General features: G+C 38.0%; 1 protein-coding gene across 1 annotated transcript in view; it reads left to right on the plus strand.

Annotated features, from left to right (window-relative positions):
* Positions 1–14,371, plus strand: part of LRP1B (LDL receptor related protein 1B) — a 976,641-nt gene extending 962,270 nt beyond the window's left edge. The window contains exons 88-92 of the mRNA XM_063116589.1: positions 614–690; positions 1,763–1,853; positions 4,153–4,291; positions 6,856–6,954; positions 12,552–14,371. Of these exons, the coding sequence (XP_062972659.1) occupies positions 614–690; positions 1,763–1,853; positions 4,153–4,291; positions 6,856–6,954; positions 12,552–12,692 (547 nt within the window). The 3' untranslated portion in view covers positions 12,693–14,371. The remainder of the gene's footprint in view (positions 1–613; positions 691–1,762; positions 1,854–4,152; positions 4,292–6,855; positions 6,955–12,551) is intronic.
* The last annotated feature ends 11,457 nt before the right edge of the window (positions 14,372–25,828 follow it).

Genomic DNA, 25,828 nt, shown 5'->3' on the forward strand with positions numbered 1-25,828 from the left:
ATTGAGCTAATTAATCAACCATGCAGCCCTAACATAAAAAGTAGTATGCCCCAAAATAGAATATTTTTCATTTAATAAATCTTTTAATTTCTAATTGTTCTCTGTTCACAAAAGCACAATTATTGCACAAGAACAGAAATAATTGCTTCTGTAACCACAATATACATCAAAGATTGCTATTTTGATGCTGCTGTTAATTGAAAGTCAATACATTCAAGTCAAGACCTTTTGTAAAAGCCACTGTGAAATCAATTGTATGTTATTGATACTTCCTAGTTTGTGAATGTTTAATGGCAGTAGTATCTAGTATTAAGAACCTTTATATGTAGTTGTTGCATTCGGCTTCATTTGTTTTGCAGCTTTATGTTAACCACACAACCTGGCATTGTTGTATTACAACACAGTTATTTCAATTGCATTACATATTTGTGTTAAATAGCAAAGAAATGAATATTCAGAATATCAGTGCCATTACAGTATAATAGAAGCAAATCTTGTTCACTCTGGAACATGGCTTCCTTGTCATTCATGTGGGTTGTGACTTAACCAATTTAATAGATTTATATGATTGTGGGCATTAGTTAATCTTGTTATCTTAATTGGGTTATTTTAGATGCTCCACCAACTGGTCAGGTACACAGTGTGAAAGGCCAGCTCCCAAGAGCAGCAAGTCTGATAACATGAGTACAAGTAAGTTATTTTTAATAACAATTTCACATTTCAGCTGTATTATATAATATTCAATTATATTTTGATAATATTTGTTTTATTGTCCTTTTTTAGTTCTTGTGCACATGTGTGCAGCTCTGAAGGGAAAAGATTGGAAAAGTTAGAAAAGAAATAGGGAAGGGGAGGGGGAAAGGTGACAAATATTGAGCAAATAAACTCAATATTTGAAGAGGTGAAAAGATCAACCAAAGGGTTAATGGAAAAATTAGGATTTAAAGAGAAAGGGCACCATGTAGCTGTTATAAGAGATGGTTTCATAACTGTGTCAAAAACGGATGGAATTCTTGTAGGGCAACATTGGGAAAGTCAGGGTGGACCATGTTCACAGACAACTTTAAAGGGAAGGAAACACAGATATTGGGTTACATCCAGTCAAAGTTAGTTACACTTGATTCCCAGTACTTCAGTAATGACTAACTTGTCCCATTAATTTAAATAGGACCTAAATTCAACCAAAGCAATTTGCCTGTGAATATTGTCATCAGCTTTGGGATCCATAGGTGCTACTTCATTTAAGAAAGGAGTACTTCTGTTTAGGCAGACCCTCTTCTGTAACCAGAATAGGCTTCAACCCAGTACAGGCTACTGCGAACAGAGGGTTAGAAATAATATGCAATTAGAAATACATATGTAGAAACCACATTCTCCTTCTGTATAGTGATACTCCCCCATTCAAACTTAATAGTGGTTAATTTTTAGTGCTTAAAAGTAGATTAAGTATTATTCCATGGTATGAAAATGTAAAGTCAAACAAAATGTTTTAGCAACATAAAACAAGGGATGGCTATTGTGAATAATCTGGCCCTTTTTGGTTCGCTGGATTTCCCCGCAGCTCCGTCTGAGCTTGCATTTACGAGACAAGCCGGGGCTTCTTCCTGAAATGCAGGAACTTTTGCATTTTTTTCACATCAAAATCAGGATTTATACAAAACCTACTAGCTCCTAATTGTAGATTTGCTGAGGAATTTCTTAAAGGTTCCTCATCAGCTGATAGCTTTGCAGTAATCAAAGCTGTTTCTATTATTTGTTACAGGAAGCATTGCAATTATTGTTCCTCTCGTCCTCTTGGTGACCTTGATTACTACTTTGGTAATAGGCTTGCTCCTTTGTAAAAGAAAGCGAAGGTAAGGAATTTCTTCTTGGGGTGGCCTAAAATTATGAGCAAGGAAGAATATTCTGCACAAGACATTAATATAGTGAAGGGGATGTAAAGCAGATACCTACATGCAGCACTAAAGATGAAGGGGAAAGAATGGATCTACCTATGGCTGTAACTCCCATTTACTATGCAACTAGTATGAAACCTCAATTCCATGCCAAACTTCACATGATGCTAAACACTTCATTTGGAAGCATGTCAGGAAGCAGTTGTGTATCATCCGCATACGGATGCCATTGAACTACAGACCTATGTCATGTAGGATGATGCCTGGTTGTAACAATGGTATCTAATTGAAGTTTGCATTTGGATTGTTCCACTTTTCTCCAGCAGTCAGTGCTGAGAAGTAATTGGATCTTTAAATCCCTGTATAGCACCTTATAGTAGAGCCAACACAATAAAATTGAGCACTACCATTGAGCACTACCTGCATGCACAAAGTTGCACACTGAAGGGAGGGGATCATATCCTTTATTTTTAATTGCATTGACTTGGCTCCACCATCCATTTACACCAGTGGGAGCATTCCCTGAGTGGAGTTCCACTCAAAATGCTCCTGCCAATGAAAGGGAAGTATGGAGTTAATATTTGCCGATAATCCCATCCCTCTGTAACCTCCAGCACCACCTCTCCCCCTCCACACACTGTTCCAGAGGGGAGCTGCAGGGGAAGGGGCAAATACACAAAAATCTCCTCCTCCCCTCTTCTGCCAGTGGAAATGCTCCTCTGGATTGAAAGCTTTCCATGGACAGAAGGAGCTCTTCAATTCATAGAAGAAAGATGCTAGATCCAAGCTACTGTTTTCTTCTATATATTATTAGTACCTATAAGTAATTCTGTGCATATATGTTTTTCATGCTAAAGATACATAAACATGTATGAACAACAAATTAATAATTTTATCCTCACTGAAATACAAATCACATTAGGAATGTGTGACTGATGAAAACAGTGTGTCTTTCAGTTTTATAATGGGATATATAATTACTGGTGATATATAATTATTCTACAATTATGTAAATTAATTTCTAGTTATTTATCACCTTTCTGTAGAGGACTGAATTTATAACTTTACAAGTTGAATTTCCAAAGCCATATTACTACTATCATTAAAGTTACTTAATTGCATGACTATGCACATGGAAGTAAGAAGTTACTGGATCAGTTTGAGGCACAAATCACATTGAATGGATACTCTTATTATGTACTTAGCCCATCATGTGTGTTTATAGCACGTTATATAGTTACACAGACAAAATTAACAGGTCTCTGTTCCCAAGAAACTTAGAATCTAAAATATACAATATAGGAAGAGCAGGAAGAGACAATGGTAGGGATGGATGAATGTGAGCAAATGCAGATACACTTACTTAAAGCCTGACTGCATTTGGAAATGAAGATTTAGGAGATAAACCAAAGGCCACATTGAAAAGCTTGATTTTGAGGTGGGATTTGAAAATGCCATATGTGTTCACAGAGAAAGAAGGAAGGTGACATAGCAGGAGCAGTGAGAGAGCATGGGTATGGCCATTTAAGGAAGCAGGTAATTTTGCTTAGCTGAGCGTAATAGAGCTAGAGGAGCAGAACAGAGATCATTGGCAGGAAGATTATGAAAAACAAGGCCATAAAGAGCTTTAAAGATAAGGATAAGGAGTTTGTGCTAGATTCAAGGAATTCAAAAAAATAGCAAAGGGAACTGAAAAATCACAGAGTTTGAATAACAGATGAAATATTTGTATGATTTTGGTAGTGGAGTTCTGTAGGGAGGTGAGAGGTCTGAGGTATGAAAAGGAAAAGGCAGAGAGAAGATTATACCAGTCAAAGTGGAAGATTACCTATCCATGGGCTACAGTTTTGTCCCTGGGATAAAAGAAGAATGGACAAGTTTTTGCACTGCTGTACAGAAAGAAGTAGTGCACAAAGGAGAGATACAACAATACCATGTTGCATGCCTGGTCAACAAGAATGACAACAATGGTGTCAAAAGATATGGAGAGGGATTGAGAAGAGAAAGGCTTTGGAAGAAAGAAAAGTAATCTGCTTTTGATCAATTTGATATGGCAATTAGACATCCAAGTGAATATGTTGAACAGAGAGATTCAAAATTGGAAAGGGATGGTGGCTTTTAAGCCCCCGATATCCTAAACAGTTTCTAGGATTACAGTTCCTAGAATCACAGATAGTGCCTTTCTGTAAGGTAATATTTTAATCATCTTACATACAGAGAATAATTTATTCACTATTTTTTTGCTGATGTGTTGTAGGACAAAAACAATCCGACGACAACCAATAATAAATGGAGGAATAAATGTAGAAATTGGAAACCCATCATACAACATGTATGAAGTGGGCCATAATCACAGTGAAAGAGGTCTTTCAGATTTTACATTGAATCCAGAAAAGGTAATGTTAAATATTTATCATTTTGCTTTCCCATTCAAATAGTTATGTGTTATTAAATAATAATAAAATATCATTGGGTAGGTTACCAAAGTATGTTTCCACAAGCGGAGGGCGTTCTTCCAATCACAGAAGGGATTCTAATCAAGTGGAGGCTCCTGGTAATGGAAGTGGGATGCAATTTTAACTAACTCCCTTTCCTCTGTATAGCCCCTACCCCCCCACCATTCCTTTGGAGAAAGTCTGTGTGTAAAAATGCCTCTCTTCCATTTGAAAAAGCCTCTGTTGGATTAGAGCATCTTTTGGATGGAAGGACCCTTTAGATGCAACACACTAATTATATGTGCTTAATCTATGATAGTTTATTCACAGTTACAAATTAACACTCAAGTAATGAACATGCACGAGTGAACCAGTTCTGTGCTATGAAATCTGCAGTTACCATACTTCAAATATATAGCAGTTGTAGATTGTTCCTAATAGATTTTATTTTGAATGAAATAACAATTGTGCATTCCTACCTGTGTTTAAATATGCTTCTGTACTGCTGCAAGATATTTGAAATCTCAACTAATCATACTCTTTTACCCTAATTAATTTTGAAGAAGAAACGTCTTCATTGGAAACATTCTCATTTCAACTGCTGCAAGTCCTGCTTATTTCAAGAGATCTTATGCACGTAGATTTTTCTTAAGACTTCCCAATTTCATATTTTATTTAATCAGCTTTGTGCCTTTCCCAGAGTGTTTGTACTTCAACACTACTATTGGTATAGTAGCAGGAGAGTGATTGGCAGAACTACACTATATAAAACGTAAGAACTGCCTTGACCATTCTAGAAAAGGTGGCATATAAAGTTTTAAATAATAATCATTGCCTTGCTGAATCAGAATTAAAGCGCCATCTGGTCAGCATTCTGGTTCTAGCAGTAACCACCTCTAGGAAACTTACTAGTAAGGAATAATATTGGCAACCTTTTCCTTTATTTCCCTCCATAATCTACTGCTCAGAGGCATTACTATTGTGCATATAGAGATTCCAGTTAACATTGGCAACAGTCAATGACAGATGTATCCTCTATTAATTAATCTAATCCTTCTAGAAACCATCTGAGCTATTCACTATTTTCATATCTTGTGGTATTCCGTATCTAAATTATGCATTTTAAAAAGAATGTACTACCAGTCAAACATAATGGGCGATCCTGTGTTATAGTAATATGAGAAAAGATGAAATATTCCTCTTCCTACATACTACTCAGACTTTTATCACTCTGTCATGTTACCCCTTAATTGTTTTCTTTTCTAGATTAAAAGGGCCTATGGAAAGTGCAATAACCCCTTAATTATTTTAGTTTTTCTCTTTGGTACCTTTTCCAACTTTGTGATATTGTTTTTGGGATGACCTGAACTGTAGTGCAGCAGTTTTGTGATATATTTTCAACTTCATAGAAGCATTCTCTGGTTATGTGCAAGTACAGACATCTCTTTTTAGCTGCACCCCTATTACTTGCGAAAGATTTCTCCAGTCTCTAATAGGACCTTCATAGCACTAAAGGGTAACAGCACTACTAGGGATAGAGTATGGAATGCAGCTCTAGAGTCCTATGGCTCATGGGACCCCAAATGAAAGTGGCATTCTAGGAAATGAAGATGGCAGGCCTGGATATCTAGAGCTTTGCTCCACATGAGCCAGCACCCCAGTCCTGTAGAGAGGTGTTTTATATTTGTGGTTTTTAAGAAAAAAGAAAGGAAAGAAATGGCAATAAATGCTGCAGCATCACCACACTGCCACCGCCGTTGTAAGGGAATGAGGTCTGCTCTTTTTTTCAAAACGTTTTACAAAGGTTGTTGGGTGCACTATAAAGTGTTTTGATAAAATAAAAAGGGACAATTCTGCTTGGTAAGTGGTGATAAAGGGGGGGGGGGGAAGGGGACCTATTCATTCCTTTTCTCCTCTCCCTGCTTATCAAGTGGCAGAAAGGGAACAAACACATCTCTTTCTCTCCCCCTCCCCCTCCCATTTGTATTCCCTGTTTCATTTTATTTTTTATAACCTGGATGAACAAGTTATGAGGATGGTGTGGGCAAACTGTGGCAGGCATCTTGTCCAAGGGCCCCTCAAGCCAAGCAGTGCTACTGCTAAAGACACTTCATAGTACAAAAGTATGATTGTCTATAAAATCCCTTGAAAAGAATAAATTCTGTACTACGAAGTATATATAGTTGCTCTGTTACAAAGCAGTAACTGGATTATGGATAACTTTAGAAATGACTTAGTATTTCCTAGACAATTAATCATAGGTATAGGCAATATGCTTAGGCCTTTTGACAAATGACGATTGGTGGCGATTTGAACAGAAATGCTTCCTATACTGATATCATGCTGTAAAAGCACTGTAAATTGAAGCTTGTATTTATTTATTTTTATTTGTTCATATAGGAAAACGCCAAAGTTAAACTAAAGTATGTGTTTTCACTCATTGCTTGTTCAGAGTGTAGGATAAAAATGCACTATTTTAAAACCAGAAACTAAAATGCACAAAAAAATGCTCTATTTAAATACAGGCCAGATATATAGGGGGAGGGCCCACAGTCTTCAAGCTTCCCCACACAGCACCGCCCATCTACTTAAACTCTGATCTCAAAGGACCTCTAACAGCAGGGGTGAGAAATTGTAATCCATTTTCCATGTTCATTCTATCATACTCCCCTATGGAGAATTAGAAAAGTTTCTCTGACTTTACAAGTGATATAGAACTAACATGAAAACATTTTCTGAATGTTGTATTTAAAAATAGCCACTGTGACAAGATATAAATCAGTACAAAAGTGGACCAAACTAGACCTGACTTTTAATTCATAAATGTGTGCATGTTTATTATGTACATGGCAGGCAGAGGGAAGCAAGAGCAGCTGCATGACTGTGGTGGGGAGAAGGGAATAAGGGGGGCAACTGCGAATGGGAGCTTTTCTGGGAAATAGCAAATAGTAGCTTTGAAGAGGAGATTCTTATTGGGAGCATGGCAAGGAGATCAAAGAGTTCTGCTTCTCCTCTACCATCTCCCCACCCCACAAGTCCTGGAGCTGCTCAGACTTCCCTGCTGCTTATTTACATAAGAACCCGCTGCACAGTACTTGTATTCATGCAATTAACATTGCATCTAGTTTGGCCCTGAAAAGAAGGCAAGTGGAAGTAAAACCATGCTAATTAATAGTTTAGTCATGTTTAGTTGTGGAGCATTAGCAGAACGTAGTTTGTTTGCTTTATATTTTTTATCCACCCAATAACCAATGTTCTTTGGACAGGTTAGAATTGGCTAAAATATTAACTGCCATACAAACAGTTAAAAATATAACATGCAGTACATATATTTAAAAGAAATAAATACATAACAAAACAAACAGCACAGGAATAGATAAAACAGTTATAAAAATCTAGAGCTACTTCTCTGAAATGCCTGGGAGAAGAGAAACTCTTTGCCTGGTACATAACAAAAACATAATAATGTAGGAGGCAGACAAACCTTTTGGGGAGGGCATTCCCTAAACAGGGTGCCACAACTGAGAAGGCCCTCTCTTTTGTAGACACCCACCTAATTTCCTTTGGTGGGGCATCTGGAGGAGGGCCTCTGAAGATTTCCTAAGGGTCTGAGGAGGTACATACAGGAGGAGTTTTCCTTTAGATATTGTAGACCCAAGCCATTTAGGACTTTAAAGGTCAACGCTGACACTTTGAATTGGGCTCAAAAATAGGCTGGAAGGCAATGCAGCTGATGAAGCATATTAGCTAGTCCCAGTGAGTAACCTAGAATTTGAAGTTTCTGAACTGTCTTCAAAGGTAGTTCCACATACAACATATTGCAGTATCACAACCAAGAGGTTACCAGCACATGGATAACTGTAGCTAAGCTATATCTGAGGGCACATGGGTACAATCGTGTCAACTGCCCTGATCAATTCTGTGCCCATATTGTGACAAGACTTTCAACAGAAGCACCAGTAATAAAACTGGAAATCCCCCAGAGCCCTTTGGAAGCCACTAGACTCCATTAGTTTCCAGAGGCTTACCATACTAATAGGTCGCCCACCCAGATCCTCCAAAATATACAAAGGATATGATCCCTTTCTCTGGCATTGGGAAGATGATATATTCCCTATCTCTGGCCTGCCCTTGGAGCTGGGAAGGAAGAAACTGTAAATGCTGTTGGATAGCTCCACTTAACAGGGAACCTATTAAAGTGGGCCAAAGGAAAGAATGAAACCACGAAATGCAGGAAAAAAAGGTGAGACATGAAAGAGTGTTTCCAGATAAAGTTGTTATGGTGCCATTACCCTCCCTCATTCATGGAAGTTTATGGGGGGGGGGGTGCTTCTAGACAATGTCTTCTCCTACTCGTGATCATCCCTCCCATACGTTTTCAGTGTTTCTCCTATCTTTTTTCTTAACACTGAAAATCCGTTATGGAGAAAAGGATAGAATAGTTGCTAGGAATGGACAATTCTGTCAGTCCTACTTCCCTCCACATTCTAATTTTTAAATCTCAAGTTCTTTACATTTAGAATGTGAAGAAATTTGCAACTTTTGGAAAATTCTTACCAAAAACAATCTGAAATTAAAATCTCATCTGCACTGGCCAAATTCAATAGCTACAACTGTTCCTAGCATAAAAGAGACTATGTTGCCCATACTTGCCATATACCTGTTAAATATGAGGACTCTTGTCAGAAAAAAAGAGGTGGCAACCCTAATTCAGCATGAACTGTTGAATACACAGGGATCAAAAGCTGGACTTTTAATTCAAAGCTATGAGTCTGAATAGATGGATGTTAATTTTGGTTTCTCCCACATTCAATTTTTAAAAAATCTTTAAATTTTAGTTCCTTCAGCCTTGAACATAAAGACATGTATGAATTTTAGTAAATTCTTATTAAAAAGTGAACAATGCCTTCTGAGTGGTACCACCAATAAGCCCTATATCTGGAAGCAGCCAAAGATAGACATGATAATTTACTGCTTACCTCATTTCGAGTATTATAGCTCTTGATTCAGTTCTTTCAAAGAAAAAACTTTTTTTTCCCACGCCATCACAAAATGATCCATGATGGTATGGGAGACAGCGTTGATTTCTTTTTGAAAGAACTGAATAGAAGTTACCCAAAAAAATTATACTCAAAATGAATTGAACAGCGAATTACTGTCTGTACATAGAATCATAGAAGAGCAGAGTTGGAAGGGTCCTACAAGGCCATCGAGTCCAACCCCCTGCTCAATGCAGGAATCCACCCTAAAGCATCCCTGACGGATGGTTGTCCAGCTGCCTCTTGAATGCTTCTAGTGTGGGAGAGCCCACAACCTCCCTACGTAACTGATTCCATTGTTGTACTGCTCTATCAGTCAGGAAGTTGGAAGTCTCCTCCATTAGAGTATCTGCACCCCTACATACAGTGCAAACTTGTACAGCTAAAAAATCATAGTAAAGAATTATTCAGGCATATTTGAAGTAAGTGGAGTAGAGATTTATTTGACTGGAATAGAATGCTTCTTCAGCTGTTTTGGCACAAACCTGTTTTGCACATTGCATCTGCTAAATAGAAGGGTATAAACAGATAGATAGTAACCATGCGTAATTGACCAAAACCTTTTAATATGCGGAAACAAACTGTCAAGTAAGTGAACAAAAGTGTACAAATGTATGACAGATATTTTCTAAATACTTTCTGACAAACAAATTTTAATAAGCTTTTCATTAAAAGTTAGATAATCTTAATAGTTTATCATTTTAATCTACACCTATAAACAAATAATTTAGGTATTGTATTTGCTGCAAAACATAAAGCCACAAACCATATTATGCCAGTTATAGTAATATTACACAATATTAACAGATCTAATGAACAAAACTAATGGCTTGCACATACGTAGTTGTGTGCTTGATCACTCAAAATGTGCAGTAAAAGTGGCTTATGAGCACAATATACACAATCCAAGAAGTTAGGTGCACTTAATTCTCGTTCAAATTAATAAGTCTAAAGTAGTGCAGTGAGACATAAAAACTTCCAGTTTGCAGTAGATTGCACCCACTGTCAATAAAAACTGTATTGAAACCTCTGAGCCCACCTAAATATTAATTATATTATTATTAATCATCATCTTCATATGCAAAGGTGCATGTATATTTCATTTACACTCATTTGTAATGTGATTTCTGTAATTGAAAATCATTTTGCATGTATTGAATCAAAATGTTGTTCATAGGAGAAGGGATGGTTGGAATGAACTAATTTTTACAAAATACAGTGTGAGATAGACAGACAGACAGATAGATTAGTTCATATCCATGTTTGTTATGATTGAATTCTAAGCTTGCCTGATCATGAATAATGGAGCTCAAGCCAATTTCATAGTATATGGTTGCATCATACAACTTATTCCTATGAATGTCTTTTCTGGAATAACTCCTTCAGTGTTTAAAGAGAGCTTTCCATCAAGAAAGTATGCATAAGACCGTGGTTGTACTAAAATGACACACTCTTCAATCCTCCAATCAGGGGTGGGCAACTTTTGACTCTCAGATGTTGTTGGACTGCAACTCCCATCATCACCTCACCATTGGCTATGTTGGCTTGACTGATGTGAGTTGCTGTCCAACAACATCTGGAGGGCCACAAGTTGCCTCCCCTGCTCCAAACCATGGTCTGCGGGATCAGAAAACATAGGGCAGTATCCAATACTGCTGCTGTGCTCCCGCTCATTCTACTATGGCAACAGAACCCATCTCTAGCACAACAGGAAGTAAGTGCTTCCCCAAAGAACCCTTGAAATGAGCAGAAATGCTCATTTCTAGATTAAGACAGGTCAGCAGAGCTGTCTCTCTTCTGTATGCGCCACTGGCCAGCCCCATTCTAGAAATGAGCATAACAAAGTGTAATGCATGAATCTGAGGTAGATTTTTATTTATATTTCTTAAGATCATCCTGACCTCAAACCCATTTATTTGGAAATAAATATATAAAATATTTTATGAAAGCTGTGATGAGCCCTGTAAGTAGTACATGTTGAAATCAGGGCTGAAATTCTGACCACACATGAGTCTGAAAAAAAGCATGTCAGAATTTTTTTTCATACAAAACCCAGTATACAGTAGTTTTTTGGTTGTATAAATGGCTTTAGTAGATGTTAAAAACACCTTTGCTGCTAGAAAAACTATTGTTACTATACATGCATACAACAGAAAACTTTCAAAAGTGGATTATGAATATTCTAAATATCTAATCCTTTTTTTAACGTAGTGTACTTTTTTATACTATAGATCACTTGACAATTAAATCATGTCCATTGCACAAAGTGCTTTTGCTTGCACAACATTGGTTTTCATACTTGGAATTTCAATTAAAATGCTTATTTAAGGCTGACCCATTTGCCCTTTGCATCCTCCCCAAACACTTCCATGCACAGGAGTTTCCAGCCATTCTCGCATCAACATTCCCCATGGAAGCAGAGAGCTCCATTTGCAGGACAACTTCATGTGCCTGTGGCACAGATGAAGGTCCAAGTGGATTGGACACATGATCCATGTATGTATGTATTGTGTGTATGCATGAGCACATACATACACACATGCTGGAGCTGTTGTGGGAGTTCATCCACTGGCTCAGATATGAACTCCCAGGACTCTTAAAAAGCCTGCCTAAAGGAGAGGAGGGGCTTTAAGACCCCAAATGCTGAAATCTTCTTTGGCTCAGATCAATATCCCCTGCACCTTACCTTTTACTAATGTTTGAATCAGGAGAGCGTGGCTGTAGCATTGAGAGAGCAGGAAGGATAGATGATCTTTTCCCCCTCCTTCTCCAAGCACTGCAGACTACATCAGCGGCAGCTACATAATAATAATAATAATAATAATAATAATAATAATAATAATAATAATAATAATAATAATAATAATTCAAACAAATCTGGAACAGTTTTCAGATCCCCTTCCCCTGTTGTCAGCCACCCAGAGAGTAATAAATGGATAAATAAAAATATATTGCTAATCAACTTGATTTTTTTCTCATATTGCATGTCATCAGTTGTATTAAAAGCATGTGCCATGAAATATTTAACAAGTCTTTATGATTTGCCTGAGCCCAGGTAATTAATAATCATGTTCTGGTTTGTAGTTTTGTGTGCATGTCACGTGCCTTATCAAATTACGAATTTCTCAGTTTTCATGCTGAAATTAGTCTAAATAACATGCAATGTATTTATCTCTTTTCAGCCAACAAACTACTCCAATCCAGTGTACGCAAAGTTGTACATTGATGGGCAGAATTGTCGAAACTCCTTAGCAAGTGTTGATGAAAGGAAAGAACTTCTTCCAAAGAAAATAGATATTGGTATAAGGGAGACTGTGGCATAATCCATTGTAACCTTTTGTATACTGTATAAATGTATAAAATATAAGGATTACTTTTCTATGTACCAACAGTATTATAATTTTGGCATCAGCATTACCTCTGGATTTTTTTCTGTTTGGTTGGTGGTTTACTGGGTTTTTCTTTTGCTGATGACTTTGACTGACCATTTGTATGGTATTTTTATGAAAATAAAATCTGCACTACAGTTAAATTTACAACAATGCTGCTGATATAACACACAGTGAATTTGTTAAAAAAAAATTAAAAAAAATCCTTTGTAGTGTGAATATGAGCAATCTATTTTGTATGAACTTTTTCTTTAGTTTTACTTAATCAAATGAAGACGAAATCTGCACTTTTCCATTATGTGGTCCGAAGGCTGTAGTACAGTGTGTGAATTTGTTTCTGTTTCAAATGGTGGAAGTATGGTTGGATGGTCTACTCTCTTTGTGCCCATTAGAAATTCACTTCAGAACCTTAAAATGATAGAAAACCTAATTTCACAAATCAAACATAACTTGTTTTGACAATTAGCTTTAGGTTGCCAAGAAGCTATGAGTACTATAGAAAACATCTAATGGTCTGCATGAACACAGATTATTCAGTTTTGGAGATTCAATGGTCGTCCAAGCTATACTAAACATATATACCATGTAAAAATCCTTCGTATTTAGTAAAACCGTATAGAACTTAGTGATATACAACTTGCAAGTGGAATGACCTTAATTGATGTGTAATAAGGCCTATTCTGCAGTCCTGTATACAATAGCCTACCTGGAGCACAAGAGGACATTGCCTACATACATATTATATATTTATTTACTCAGTCACATGCATTATTTGTGTATGATGAATTCCCCTGTGATGTAAGGAGAGCAAAAAGCCATAAGCACACACATTGATAACAGTATTCTTAGAAGGAGGGGGGAACCCATCCTTTTGTAGAAATATTAAATCAACCAAGTCTTCATCCTTTTGTATCTATGGAAACTTTATTTAAAAGCTACTGTGGATTAATTTTAAAACTTCTTCAACAAACCTCAAAACCACATTCTCAATAGTGGAGAGTGTTAAATGTAATGAGTTTCTAGCACTTTCTCTGGTATTAGCTTATTTTATGTTGTTATGAAGAATAAAAAGAAAAAGAAAATCACTACAATTTGCCTATTATTAATTGCGACATAAATACATAGTGCAATTTCTCTAGGCTGAAATATTTTATATGTATCTTTAAAGGCACAAAAGACTTCACACACCTGTACACAAAGAATTGGAGGGCTTTTCATTCCTCTTCTTCCCATTACTGATTTTTAGCTGTCATGATATATTAATCTAACAGATTAAATACGTTTGTGGTGGCTCTATTCCCTTTGTACAAACATTGCAAAAAATAACAGCTGTTTTATAAAAGATTTTTGTTGTACTCTGTGCATGCATACTACCTATTTCTAAACTTTGCCATGTTGAGGCCTTTATTAAAACGAACTTGATTCATGTAATACCAGTGCAGTTTTGCTTGGACAGTGTTATGCATATCACAAACATTTTCAGATTCTTGTTTAAGTCTATTTTTAATTGAACAGTATATTTCTTCTGGTTAAAAATAGTCATTTTGCCTATGTTTCTAAAAATGAAGTATTACACAATTTATAAAATGTTGACTTCTACTCACTCAAATGAAACTCTTAACACATTTCACTATCGTGTTGAGCACTTTTTAAACAATAAAAATATATCTTAAGCAATATTAAGTCCAAGATGAGAAGGTGTTAAAGATGCAATCCCATGTATGTGTAGTGAGAAAAAAATCCTACAAGTTGTACAAGTCCTATAGCATGGCTTGCTAAAGAATGCTGGAAGTTGTAGGATTTTTTTCTATCTAAATATGCGTAAGATTGCTCTCTAAGTGAAGATATAAAAATACATGATACTAAAGAATGGGTACAAAATTATAAAATTTAATGTTTGAAGCAATCTTGCCCTCAACACAAGCTGGATAAGATCTTGAAGTTCAATTTGAAGAATTTGTGGGTAAGAGTTGCTAAACAAATATGGTGGCTCTAATACGAGAGGGGGTGCACAAAGCAAGCCAACCTATGCACGCACACAGACAGAACCCTTTTTAAAAAAATGAAATTCCACTTATCAGCTAATTGCTAGAGAAGAGGGAACATGAGGTACCTGAATCCAGCCTCCCCACTTGTCCTTCTGAATAGCAAAATTTCAGAAGATTTTTTTTAAGGCTATGTGAGCACTGCTTTGGCTCCTGGGTCAGTGTGGGGAAAAACACTCTCCATTCAGTTAGGGATAAAAACAGGATTTGTTACTATTTGAACCATAGATTATTAATCCGATTAAGGATATGTCATTTACAATTGTGATGTGAATATTTCACAATGGATACATTTTATGATTGATGTGATTGATGTTAAGTTTCCTGCTCCTGATATATTTGAGAAAAACATATTGATGACCTTATCAATTTGTTTCTCAAATTTCTTCTTTGTTGTCATCATTATCATACTGTTTGTTTCGACTAAGTAGGAATTATTATTTTTAATTTTCCTCAATTGGGCAAAACTACTAATGTTAAAGTAAGTCTGCTTGCCATTGATAGATTTTTTGACACTGTTATTTAACTACACTGAAAGCCACTTGGATTTTTTCATATTCTTTCTAATAGGTGATATACATTTTAACTGAAAGCTCCATCACACCGGGGGGTTAACACGCATCCTATCTTCATGTTTTTGTTTCTTAGTTACTTCCTCTTTTCAAAAGAGGAAGTACACAAGAAGCAGGAGGCCCATTGAGTCTGCTGTTCTAATGGCGCTGCTTCTCCTGCACACAGCAGGAGAGAGCAGCAATTCCGAGTTTAAAAAAACAAACATCAGACTTAAAGAGGGATTTTTTTGTGTGCAAGAAAGGACAGAAGGAGCAGAAGGCACATGGGAGGCAGAGAACATCACGTGAGGGACCTGAGCAAACTCTGTGAGTGCCCAGTAACAAGCATGCAATAAAACACTCGTCGGATGGAGCTTTGATCCTCTTTTACAGTAGTTAATCCAAGCTTCCTGAAGGGATTTGACCCCTTGAGTCTCCTGTTGAGCTTTCCTTTAATTATTTAATGCTTCATTTCCCTCACAAAGTCTAGTTCTACCCTTAGTTTACGATCAGTAATGTAAACAGTATCTGTGGGCAGAAATGTATGTTACTTCCGCAAATGCATGTTCCCAAAACCACTTTCCTTAAATGGAATTGCAGGAGCATGAAAGATTTTCAGAGGAAACTTTGGGATGTTTTCACATCTTCCAGTTCTTCCCTGCAAATATCTGGGCCTGTTTCTAGTCTTGGAACTCAATTTGGGAGCTTTTAAATAACCTGAAGAATATAATAGTTTTGAAGTAGCTCTTTTTGGTGTCAACTGTTTATTTACTGGAGATGCTTTGCTACCAGTAATGCATTGGAATTACAGGGCAAACAATGAGCTGTTAAATCTTACATAACATAATTATAATTATTTCACTTAAAATAGCCAGACGCAACCCTAAGCCTTGTTATTAAGATTTTAAACTACTATTATCAATATTCGTGTCAGAAGGTTGCTGATCTATTTATATTCTGACATAATCTTTCATTACTATTTTCATTTATATCTCAAGTAGTTTTGAAAAATCAGAATATATACTGGAATATGAACTGGAATATAATACCAATTTGATTAGAAAAAATAATTTATTACTAAACACTATTGGAAGACACTGGTCATGAGAAGGTGTTTAGCTATACAAAGAATGTAAACTACATTAATCTTAGTTGTATATTGTAGAAATACTTTATTATTTTCATATTATATTGATAAATGGTAAAAGTGTCTGCATTATTTAGCAGTCATTTAATTTTCTCCATCAAACACTTCCCATAAATGGATTAGAATAAGAGTTTTCTCTGAGCTTTTAGCACCTCCTTTGATCTTTCAGTTTAGTAATTTATAAGAGAAAAATAAACGGCAGCATAAGGTGTTTTATACTGAAACAGATATTTAATTTAAAGTAACCTTCATCGCACTAAATACAGCCTTATATGTTTGTCTGATCAGCTGTGATAAATAACATACCATATCCACTCTGAGTGAAAACAAGAGTGTAAACCTATTTGGCTGCCTAAAAATAGTAACTCCTAGCAGGATACTACTGCCTGGATAACTTTGTATTATTATTGGGAACATGTAAGCACATCAGAACAGCAAACAAGTGGACCAGAGAGGAGAACACACACACGCTCACTCACATCCAAGATACCACAATTAATGGCACAAAGAATGAGGCTACTCTATCGAGATTAGCATGGTGCTTGGACATCTGAAGACCAATAGGCTCCTGCTGTTTTGTTTTGTTTTAATTTATGGAGACACACCATTGCTGCCTGAGTTTCAGTGTAGCATTTGCTATTGTTTGTTAACCTCATTAACCTGAATGTTGGGGACGGCAGGAAGACAAAAAAATATATTCTTTTGAGCCTCCCCCCATCATCAAAATGTATTGATCAACTGATCATAATAGAAAAAAGTTAAAAGCAGATACGTAGATCCATGTTCAGACTGAGAGTACAGCTTATTTCATCACCATTAGAGTTCTAGTGTTAATAGCAATAAATTTTTTTAGCAACCACTAACATTACCTTGACTCCAGACAAAAAGCAATCAGAAATCCATCAGTATCCAGATAATAATGCTAAAAGAGGAAACAGCATTTATAGAAACTACCTAGCTCATTTATAGAAACTACCATGTAACAACATATGAGAAACCATCTCAATCTCACCAGAATTTCAAGGACATTATCTTAGTTCAATTTGGATTCCAAAGAAGTAGGCTTCCAAAACTGGAAAGTAAAACATTAAACTTTTGCAGGAAAAAGGCTCTTCTATATTTTGGGACTTTTAGAACCCTGAAATACGGAACACATTTGCTCATACAAGGAATGCTCATCCCATAAGCCCAGATGCACCTATCAGACACTAGCTACATCCTGGATGCTTTGCTTAATTATCATTTCTGCAATGTCCATGTCCAGTATTAACAATTTGATAGGAATGAAATCCAGGGCAAAGGTTTCTCTTTTTTGTAAGAGAGCCTTTTCCCAAGAGGAAACAAATGTCAATCAAAAGTTAAACAAAAGAGCTAGTGGTAGAGCATATTAAAATCTAGAAGGCTAAGGTGTAGTCCCTAACCAGACTCTCCGAGGAGCTGAATCCTACCTCTAGGTTCAAAACCTCCATTGCAACACATTTCGAAGAGTCTAAAATTGCTCTTTTAAAAAGATGAGTAAAGTCTTTCTGTCGATGAATTAAGCACCCTCATCCAAACTGAACTCCAATATAAAAATTGGGAGATTACTTTAGCCTTGTAAACTTGACCCCCGAACATGAATAGCATATTGCATCATGCCAAGAGAGTATTTTTGCAGGTTTTGATGGATCCCGTACGTTCCTATTCCCCACTGGCACATACATAGAGAAATAATTGCTTTCTGAAAAGCATAAACACACTTTCCCAGGGTAATGGCTTGGTTGTGTTATAGTGTACTTGGAAGACTTCATGCCTGGTTAATGGAAGTTACAAGGCTTCATTCAGGCTTACAGGGAGTCACATATTTATGATACTGAAATGTAGCTTTGTTTTTGCAGGTCTGTTTTTCTTCTAAAAAATACTAGAAAACCTTTTGGGGAGATTTTCTTTAAAGTATGGCATTCCAGCCTTATGCATCTTTACTCATAATAAATCACAGTATGTTCAGTGCAACCAATCTGCAAAAGAAGTGCAGACCTAGGTCCAAACTGTACCATTACACTTAATACATAATTAGGAACTATGCCTATTTTTTTCTTTATTTAATTACAGACATGGGTGGCAATTTTCATTAGGATCACAATGCACAAGGAGGGTAGATTTAACCTTCTCAAGCTGCTTCCCCTCCCCCCATGAAAACTCATGCAGGATAAAAAGCTCTCACTGGCACCAATTGCAGCATTTTTTTCTAAGCTTCATGTTGTCTGGGGTGGGGGGAGCGGGACTTTCATCAGGATCAAAACTGGGAAACAAAGGGTTAAACCTCCCTCTTGAAAATGAAGGGGAGAGCATTATGATTAAAAGAGGAGAGAGAAAACAGTTATAGTTGCTAATGGCACATTTAGCATAACATGCAGATTGACCCCTCTAGAATGACAGCCTCAATTGCTTTTTTCTTGCTATCTTGTCCTGCAGATACAATTTAGATATTTGATCTATAATATCGTACGCTAAGCAGTCTTTTCATACCTAGTGTACATGAAGAAAGTTTTCATAAGCAACTAAGTTTAGGTTTACTGTTACTAAGTGTGAGTTTACCACCACTAAGGTTTATCTCACAAACTGTCCTATTTCTATGTACAATTAAAATGAGAATGTAGCTTTCTATGAGGCACACTAAAACATCTTTATAAATATTTGAGAAGATGCTCTTCAATGGATTCTGTAAGACAGGAGGCTGACTCATGACAGCCAATTAATTATCACAATCAGAGGAATTCTAGACTAAGTACCTTCACTGTTAATGTGAAGTCTAATTAAAATTCATGTCCCATAAAAGTCACTTGACTCTCAATTATGATTAAGTATGCAAGGTCATTAGAACACAGTGAGAGACTGAGCCAAAAGCAGTCCCCTAGTTACTCGGTGACAGTTCAAAAGTACTGTCATGCTTTGTGAAGAACTGTACATAAAATACAAATTACAGTTCAGTCTCTCTCTGTGTGAAGTGTGAAGGACTGATAGCAACAATAATTTTCTGGCCTTGAAGCTTATTTTAATATGGTGCAGTTCCTTGACTCAGTGTTTCCAAAGCATAAATACCATGTAATAGAGGAATACAATAAATCAGAAATTATTCAGACTTTAAAAAAGAAAAAGAAATACATATCAAATGGCCTGAAAGTCAGGTTTCCAGGAGCAGAAAATATATGTTTAACTTTGGACATCTAACTCTATTACAGTGACAGAACTAATACAAATTGTGTGCATGTGCAAGATTTACATACCACCCTTCACCAAAATTGATTTCAAGGCAGATTACAACAATATTAAAGAAAAAGCACAAAGTTAAAATAAAACAGAATGAAACAAATCAAGAATATGAGCAGATAAAAAGCCAGAACTGCACTTAAAATATAAGGATGAAAATCCTTTGGGAGGATATTCCACAAAAGGGCCTGCCACCGCTGAAAAGCTATTTCTGTCTCATTGACAGTAATGCAGCAAGCAGCAGAGAAGGGCATCGATCTAGGAATAGGCACTCCATCAGGAACTTGAGTCTCAAGCTATTTAGAATTTTGAAATTGTCTAGGAAGTGAACAGGGAACCAGTGAAGCTCTTTTAAAGTTGGTGGGATGATCCAAATGAGCTGTACCAGCTAAAATTATGGCACCTCTATTCCAAGCAAACTGAAGTTTCAGCCACGTATATAGCACATTGGAGTAATCCACCTGGGTGGTTACCAGAGAATGGATAAAACCTGCAAGGCTGTCTTTGTCCAGGAGTGGTCACAGATGGTGAACTACCAATAGTTGGCAAAAGGCACTTCATGCCATAAAAGTCATTTGGCCACCTAAGGGTGTACTCCATTTGGGCCATAGGTCCAGGAGGAATCACCAGGGCCATGTTCTCTGATGACCTCAGTGACTGGGCAGGTTGATAAGGGATCTCTCTCAGGTATCCTTGTCCCAAGTTATTTAGAGCTTTAAACAAAGCGCACTCCATCCAGAACAGGCATTGAGCCTATCTCCTGGACTCAGGAACCACTCACCAAGAGGGCTCCTGTCTTGCCAGGATTCAGCTTCAGTTTATTGGCCCTCATCTAGCCTTGTCTTGTCAGTATTGAGCTTTATTGTCTCATATCCATCAGCATACTATCAAACTCAAGCACTGAATCAGCACTTCCACGGACTCATCTGGCTCAAATGACAAGGAGAAGAATAGCTGAGTGTAATCAGCATACTGGTGACACTTCATCCTGATAAAATATGCCATTTTATGTCCATTACAATCCAGAAACCATCAAGAATCACAGTTATGCCAAGCTAAGGAACTGAGAAAAACGTAACTTGTATTGTTTTGATCTTTTCTTATCACTATTGACAGACTGTGCAGTCCATTTGTTGTACATTGTAATCATCTTGGCTGTACATGGACCTGTTTTTTTTTATTCACAGACTAATCATAAACCAGATGTAGTGCTATCTTATAAATATGTTTCAAGTTCTTCGGTATATCTATTTACTGTTAGGTAATAGACAATGTCAGAGTGTTCGAGCACAGATTTAGCATCATACAACCAGAAATACGATTACCCCAGAAACATGAATTCCCCACTAGCCTGAAACATCTTCCTCCATCCCATTGTACCCTTTGTTACTTTCTATCCCAAAACCTCTGCCTTAGGTTTGGCTGTCTTTTGGTTCACATGTGTCCTTGGCCAGATAGAGAAAGAGTCTCTTTAAAAAGCCTGCTACAATTGTGGGAATCATTGAAATCCTGTATGAAAAATGTCTAGGACACCAACCCAAGTAATGCTGTCATTTCAATAGATACAACTGTTATCAAATCTTAATGCAGGACATTTTGTTGAAAAAAACCCTGCTTCTTTATCATCTTCCAGGGAGACGGTGACCTTTTCCACCTGCCCTTCCACACCTAGCTACCTGGAAGCCTTATCAGAAGTAGCTTCAACTGAGACAGCAGCTAGAACAAGGAGTAAGAGTTCATTGGGTTTAGGACACAATCTTATGCACATTTATTTATTTATTTATTTATTTATTACATTTTTATACTGCCCAATAGCTGAAGCTCTCTGGGCGGTTCACAAAAATTAAAACCATAATAAAACAACCATCATGTTAAAAGCACAATTACAAAATACAGTATAAAAAGCACAACCAGGATAAAACCACGCAGCAAAATTGATATAAGATTAAAATACAGAGTTAGAACAGTAAAATTTAAATTTAAGTTAAAATTAAGTGTTAAAATACTGAGAGAATAAAAATACTGAGTGAATAAAAAGGTCTTCAGCTGGCGACGAAAGGAGTACAGTGTAAGCGCCAGGCGGACCTCTCTGGGGAGCTCATTCCACAACCGGGGTGCCACAGCAGAGAAAGCCCTCCTCCTAGTAGCCACCTGCCTCACTTCCTTTGGTAGGGGCTCACGGAGAAGGGCCCCTGTAGATGATCTTAAGATCCGGGCAGGTACATATGGGAGGAGGCGTTCCTTCAAATAACCTGGCCCCAAACCGTTTAGGGCTTTAAATGTCAATACCAGCACAAATACCAGCACTTTGAATCGGGCCCAGACCTGGAAGTTGTAAAAGGACTGGCGTAATGTGAACTCGCTGTTGTTTAGACAGAAAAAAGTCCTACAACTCCCAACATTCCCCAGACAGTATGTTTTTTTCTGTCTAAATATGCATAGGATCGCACTCTTAATTAATTTGTGGTGTCTGTGTAGTCTAGCATGTGTTGGAATATTTGAAGGAGTGGTGAAGAGAGAGGCGCCACTATAGATGTAGTAAAGGGCAGAGGCGTTATGGCAGTGCGGCAAGGGTACATCAGGTGTCAGGAAGGCAATCTTGACATGTATGTGCTATTTCATCTTCCCGATTATCCTCCAGCCTGAAAAACAGTGCAGTCTTCTCAGGTTTTAAAATGCAGCTAATAAATGCCATCTCTGTCAAAGGGAAGGGGGTAACCATCTGGCTCGGTATGGATTCCTTATGTATCTGGTGGAGCTTTCTCTGGTCCTGTTGAGATCAGAATCATTTCCTGGAATTAGGAGATATCTATTGATATAATCACTCCTAAATGTCTTTGGCCAAACCATAGACTCATATCAGTTCCTTGGTATTCTGAGGAGCTGAGAGTGATAAATGTCAAGGTTGACAATTAGAACACAGATGATGGAAGATTTGAAGTGAATATGACTAGAGATTAGAGCTCATTTTAGGGCCTACTCTGAGTAGGGATTGGGTCTAGCATCTCTGCAGATGTGCCCCACAAACATATGGGAACTGATTTTGAGTCAGATGTCTTTGGGGGTGGGTAGAAGGTGTTGTTGAAACATCAAGTTTGCCAGAGTGGGGGCTCAGTGACAATAATAGTGACAGAGAGGACAAAGCCCATCTGCCACCTAATAAAGGAGGAGCAACACATGGTCAAGAAGCTATAGCAGTTACCTCCAAACTTCTGTAAATAGTGATAAAAGCAAATGCATAAATAAACTTTATGTTTATACTTATATACAGTAATCAGCTTGTATTTAACAACTCGCCTGGTAGCCATAGGCAAGCAGGAATAACATGCAGGTGACTGAGCAAGTTGATGGAAAAGAGACAGAATTTGTATCTATCATTTACGATCAACATGTCCTTGCAACTGCATGTCACCTATAAGATATGTCACATCTGTTAAATTCTGCACATCAGCTCTCACATTCTGTCAAGTATTGAAATAATTTCAGATGTCACATGTAGAAACAGAGGAACCGGAAATTGTTGATTATACAGAGCTTCTTCATAACCCAGAGAAGCAAAACTCACAAAGAATTTTGAGGAGAATTTTGGGGGCCAATTCATATTAGCTCTAATTTTGTCAGGTTCTTGAAGATGAAGAGAAAATTCAGGCACCTTCAATAAGCAACATTAAGGTATGCTTCAGTAAGTCAATGAAATCTTTGTACAAACCATCTGTAATTTTTTTAATAATCCTGTGATTCTAGCTTATAACTGTAAACTGATCACTGCTATAAATAAGCAGGCCCACACAATATTGTATTGTGGTGTGAAGGTCGATAAATAAGGAGACAACAACAGCTGGATTTAAACAGGGCCACATTTTATTAAATGATCTGCAATAGGGGGTGTATCTTACAGGGCATCCAATATGGCATGTTGCCAGGCCCCTGAGCTTTCGTGACCCAAGGGTAGGCGCTACGACTTTTGTCTTCCCCCGGGCCTGCCCCTTCTGGGGTCGGGGGACCTTCTTTTGTCACGCCCTGCCTCAGGCTGTCCAGCTCTGAGTGGGTGAGTAGGGTCGGCCCCAAAGGTAAGTCATCTCCCAGGTAGGCTGCAGGGCTCAAAGCTGGGAGCCTCAGACTTACCAGTCACTGTGAACAGTGCCATGTGAATGCTCACCATTCCCACTCCCACTCTGGATGCCTGTACCTAGCACCACAGGGAGCATCAAGCAACTCGCTTAGATGCTATCCCCCCCCCCAAATCTTGCTAATATTATTTGCATGAGACCCCTTTGCAGATCTCCCAACAAAAGGTCATTACCTAAATCTAATAAATGCACTCTATCCTATCTGTATAGCTCCCTCCTGCTTAACTGTATAGTGGGATGTTTAATACTAAAATCCCCACGTTTGGATAGATCTCTGAAGATTGCAGTGTTCACCTTCTTATGGGCTCTCTCCATAGCCCCATGATCATGGCCATTGCACCAGATGAATCTGGGCAGCACACATGACCATACTATCACAACACCAGGCCAATGTTGCCATATGACGTGAAAGTCGACAATAGCTTGCAAGATGAGGGCCTTGCCTTTTAGCAACCCCAGATCATTACCACCCAGGTAATGCCCACCTTATTTCATCACCTGTTGAAATAAGGTGGGCAGGAGAAGCTCCCAACGCATACCGTGTCTGCCCAACCACTGAATGTTGGCTTGCCGGCACATACCCAACTGGGTTCCAAAGGTTGAACTGGCAGCCCTCCTGTTGGCCCAGTGCTATGGCCGCATATAAGCACAGTGATCTAGGACAAACATGAAGAAATTAGTAGTCAAAAGCCATGTGCACCTTACTCATGAAACTTTCTCACATATGATTTGAAGGCCTTAGACCGCCATCTTCCAATTGCCTGAATCCTTGAAGGGGAAAAGCCCGTTGAAGCCGCCCCGATTCTAAAAGAATGGGTGCCAAACTGTACATTGTGCAAGCCCAATGCTAACAATGCCTTTTTTGACACCGCCCAAAATCGAAATTTAGTCAAGGGCGAGCTGTCCTGATGGCAAAACAAGGCACCCAGTATGTCCCCACGTAGAATCATGTAATTGTTTAAAGCCTGCACAGGGCACAATTCTTCCATGTTGGCTCTAAATAAAGAGATATTAGATCCCACCCCTTCTTGGTCTGTTTTGGATTGCCAGAGTGTATCAGCACAGACTGAGAGGAAAAATGAACGTCAGAGGGAAAGAGTTCTGAGACCCTGAATGCGCCAAAAAATGCAGTCAAAGCAGCCGCATGAAAAAGGGTTTCCTCAAATGGAGATTTACAAATAAGTTGCCACTGTGATCTTAGCCCCACTAATATGTTTGGGGTAATTGGGGCCCTATGATCGACAACACATGGTGATTCCCTGGCCCATCCTCTAAGTGTGTGCCAGATTCTAAAATCTGAAGTGTTGTCAACGGTTCCCCGTAATTTTGCCATAAAGGCTAGGGCAGCCAACTTACCAGCAATGGTTTTTAAGGAAAGACCCTTCTGGCTAGAGAATACACAGAATTGAAGCAAAGTGTCTATTGGGATGGGCCAGGTGGGAGGCATCCGCCTCTCTTCCCTAAAAGCTTCAAATTCCCTACCTGCTTTCAAATAGGCGGTCTTTGTACTAGGGTCTAGTGATTGCCACATCGCCTGTTCAACTTCAAGCCTCCACTCTCCCACAGACTGAGCGGCATGCTCTCTGGAAGCTGGCGGGCCCAAGGTGCCAAATCCCAGAATTGCTGCATCTGGTGATGTGATAAGGCATCAGTGATTGAGTTATCTAAACCGGGGATGTGTTTGGCTTTAAATAAAATGTTGTGACATAGACAATGTAGGGTAAAGACTCGAACCAAAGCCATGACTCTGGGATTCTTGGTTGTTAAAGTGTTAATTAGTTGAATGGTGGCTTGGTTATCACACCAAAAGTGTACAACAGAATTGGCAAGGTACGTTGCCCAAATATGGGTGGCCACATAAATGGGAAACAATCCCAAGAACATAAGATCTTTGCAAATAGCAGAGGCTTGTCATTCCGTCGGCCACCGTTCGGAGCACCACCTATCA

The sequence above is a fragment of the Elgaria multicarinata genome, chromosome 2, assembly GCF_023053635.1.
Source record: "Elgaria multicarinata webbii isolate HBS135686 ecotype San Diego chromosome 2, rElgMul1.1.pri, whole genome shotgun sequence".
Classification (NCBI taxonomy): Eukaryota; Metazoa; Chordata; class Lepidosauria; order Squamata; family Anguidae; genus Elgaria; species Elgaria multicarinata.